Source organism: Puntigrus tetrazona, chromosome 4, assembly GCF_018831695.1.
Source record: "Puntigrus tetrazona isolate hp1 chromosome 4, ASM1883169v1, whole genome shotgun sequence".
Lineage (NCBI taxonomy): Eukaryota > Metazoa > Chordata > Actinopteri > Cypriniformes > Cyprinidae > Puntigrus > Puntigrus tetrazona.
Window position 1 is genome coordinate 14,811,840 of NC_056702.1, and position 3,737 is coordinate 14,815,576.

At 40.4% G+C, this 3,737-nt stretch overlaps 1 protein-coding gene across 2 annotated transcripts in view; it reads right to left on the bottom strand.

Moving 5' to 3' along the window:
• LOC122342645 (ATP-binding cassette sub-family D member 1-like) overlaps positions 1–3,737 on the bottom strand; it is an 11,654-nt gene that overhangs the window by 832 nt on the left and 7,085 nt on the right. Inside the window, exons 5-9 of one of the 2 annotated variants that reach the window (XM_043236615.1) lie at positions 3,015–3,109; positions 1,474–1,619; positions 766–911; positions 523–607; positions 326–451 (exon numbers count right to left, since the gene is read on the bottom strand). In XM_043236615.1, the coding sequence (XP_043092550.1) occupies positions 326–451; positions 523–607; positions 766–911; positions 1,474–1,619; positions 3,015–3,109 (598 nt within the window). The remainder of the gene's footprint in view (positions 1–325; positions 452–522; positions 608–765; positions 912–1,473; positions 1,620–3,014; positions 3,110–3,737) is intronic. The other variant, XM_043236614.1, reaches the window with a different exon arrangement.

Sequence of the window (3,737 nt, forward strand, 5' to 3'; positions counted from 1 at the left end):
AATTTTCCCAATATTTAGATTTTTTTGTAGCAGTTGTGTCTCAGCCAATTATTGTCCTATCATAACAAGCATACTTCAACGGAAAGCTTATTTATTCAGTTTTCAGATAATATATAATGTCAAATTTAAAAAAAAAAGACCCTTACGACTGGTTTTGTGGTCCTGGGTCACATTTTTTTTTGGGAGGGTATATTAATACTTATCAATCGATCATAACTAATGAGAATAACATAATTAATGTTTAAGAACAATGACGCGAACACGTTCACCGCAGTCCCTTCGTTCAAGACTCATTTCAAGAAATGTACGGTTTCACGCGTCTTACCATAGAGAGGGTCTGTGGGTGATGGACAACAAGGAGATACCGGCGTCCTTTGCAGCCTGAAATATTTTACCCTCTACATCAATGCTGACGGCGCTGGTGCACTCATCCAGCAAGGCATACTTAGGCCTGAAAAAAATGCATCGATTATTATCATCGCCGCAAAAAACAAGAGAACGTGCATTAAAACGACATCTTACTTGTGGTAAAACATGCGCGCCATGCCCATACGCTGTTTCTCGCCTCCAGAAAGAACGTCTTTCCAGTCCAGCTCGGCATCCCACCCTGTAAAAGACCAAGTAGTGAATCACCTCCATAACGCTTTTGTATCGAAATGGCATGCAAAGCCGGCTAAGAAACCTGGAATCCTATTAACACGAAAAAAAAGAGATTGAGGTGGTGAAACGCTTTCGTAACGCTGAGCGGGATTTACGTCTACCAACCTCCTTCCCTGGTAACAATATGGTTTAAATTGACAATGTCCAGAATAACTTCGAGGTCCCTGTCTCTGTAGCCCTTGTCGTGCATGTCGTCTAGAGAGTCGGGATAGATGACCTGGTCCCGTAACGTTCCGATGGACATGTACGGTCTGGAGAGAAGATAAAACGAAGATAGATAGATAGATAGATAAGCACAACTCTTCATTACTCTACCAACAGCCCCGTGTATAAAATATTAACGGGCTTCCTGGGTCTGGCTGCGCTCGCACCTGCAGGAATCTGTAAATATTTCACTACTGAGGACTCTGGTTTCTATCGCTCAGCAGTTCACAGAGCTTTAGTTACGCTGTGTCTGACTCTGGTTACAGCAGTCAAATCCTGGAGGTGCGACGTCTGCAATATGGACCAGAGACGGAGGACGGTAGCCGTTCTGAAACCTAGCGAGCCGTCCACCTGAGCGCAATTTAATGCCTCGGTAGGTCCGCTCCTGACGCGAGGTCTGCCAAACTGTTACGGCAAACAAAAGCAAGGCATTTAAATGTCGAGAAGTGAGCTCATTGGGTACCGATGCGGGGGAAAAAAACGATCAGTTGTGCCACTCATTTCGCGACTCATTTCTCCCATGTTGTGAAACCTCGTTCTGTCTGGAGCGCTTCTGTTATAATATAATCCTATGTTACGAGGCGATAAGAGCGTGGGTTTGTTCCGTACCTCTGTGGGATGTAAAACATGTGCTCAGGTGAGGGTTTGTGCAGAAGTCCACCGTACACAGGCCACAGGCCACTGAGGATCCGGAACAGGGAGCTTTTCCCGCATCCATTTGGCCCTGTGATCAGCAAATGCATCCCTTCCTCTACCTGCACACAAAATGTACACTATCTGACACAGCTGCGTTTAAAATTGAACTGGAAGTTAAGTGCTGGGCGTCCGGTCAGAGGAGAACTGGCCCCAACTGAGTCTGGTTTCTCCCAAGGTTTTTTTTCCCTCCATTCTGTATGGATGGGGTTTTGGTTCCTTGCCGCTGTCGCCTCTGGCTTGCTTAACTTCTAGCGATTATCGTCCAATTGATTACAGAAACCGCCTCTGCGTTTAATAACAAATTGTTCGATTATCATCCCTATCACTGTATTCTTCTACTTTATACTGTTCGGTGCTTTGATACAACCTGTGTTGTTAAAAGCGCTACATAAATAAGAATGATTGATTGATTGATAGTTCACGCGGTTGAGTTGAAGTCGGTATTTAACTTTCAACGAAACCCAAAGACATATTTTAGTTTGAGCTCAAACCCTACAATGTAAAAAGTGCGGTGGTACTTTACGCCAACTGGGTTATTTGTCCGTTAAAGGGGTCGTAGGATGCCATTACAAGTGTTCTTTCCTCTGTGGGGTGTTAAGAACGCTAAAGATGAACGCTAAATAGCTCAAAGAGATATTCTTTTAAAAAGCTGAGACTCGACCAAACCTTTCTATCACAACGCATTTAAACACGCCCCCACATGTCTACATCACGGTGTGGAAATGTTTGCATAACACGGAGGCAGAGCTGTTATTCTCAATGTAGCGTCGGAGATGCTGTTTCAAGAAGTTATAAGCAGCATTTACAACACTGTTCGAGAACAGTTTAACCCACATATTAGATCGTGTGCAACACATTTTAGAGATAACTGATTCCTGAACCCGGTCTAGTCTACGCCGGCTCTGCACAAACGCCGTTTGACATTACCTACTACTGACGCTTCTAATGTATGTTTTATTATTCAAAGAATCCGCTACTTACTATTCAAACGTGAGTATCGCTCAGAGCCATTATAACCAGCAATTATGTAAACCAAGTAAAAACGTGTCTTATTGTTTTTGTGTCATCACAACGCACTATAGCTGCCAAATCCGAGCACATCTCGCTTCTTAAGACGAGTCATACGGCTCCTTTAATGTAGAACTCGATGGACGCGAACCAAAATACAGACAAATTCTATATTAACGCAAGAATTTGTCACGTAGCTCGGCAACCGTAAACAACTTAAACCTCTGCTCCGCACAATGCCAGACAACATTCCCTTCATAACCTTGTCTTGACTTGTTTAGCACACTCCATGCATTCATGAGTCGCGTGTGTAAATATAATAACACGGTCTTGACTGATAACATGAGAAATACATCTACAGTATCTTTGCACGTATATAGCAAATAGCGCGCTTACGGCCAAATATGTAGCACTAAAAGTGAATCGTTTGTTCTCGTTTAACTCACCTTGAAGTTTAAGGAGGACACAACCACATCTGCATTAGGAGTGATTATAGGCACATTTTCGCAGACTATACCTTTATCCACATCTATCACTTTTCCTGTAGAAAGAGTGAAAAAACATACAGTCAGACAGAGTTTTAGAATGCAATTAAATAAATTATGGCACATTTCATACATACAGTACACATTGGTATCCTATTACTTTTTGTAAAGCATTAGAGGGACAATTGTTTTTTATTTGTGTGAGACCTATTAGGGATGTTTGAAATACAGTAACTGTTATCCAATCCTAAAATTAACTTTCTATGGCACTATGGGAACACAAACAATGAATACAACAATGTCCTAAATAAATAAATAGATTTTTTTCCTATTTTTTATCTGAATACATTTTAAAATTGAACGTATGAATTTTTATCATCATTATTCCAGTCACACGATCCTTCAGAAATCATTCTAATATTCTGATTTGCTTCTCAAAAACATGTATTATTATTATAATTTTTTTCTCAGGTTTCCTTTGCTAAAAAAAAGTTCGTATTTAGCATTTATCTAAAATAGAAATCTCTTGCAACATTATACAGTAAATGTATATATCATCACTTTTTATTTTAATTTTTTTTTTACACTAATTTAAAGCATCCTTGCTAAATTAAACGTATTAATTTTTATAACCCCCTACCTCCCCCTCCAAAGAAAAAACAAGTAAATTAATAATTAAATAAT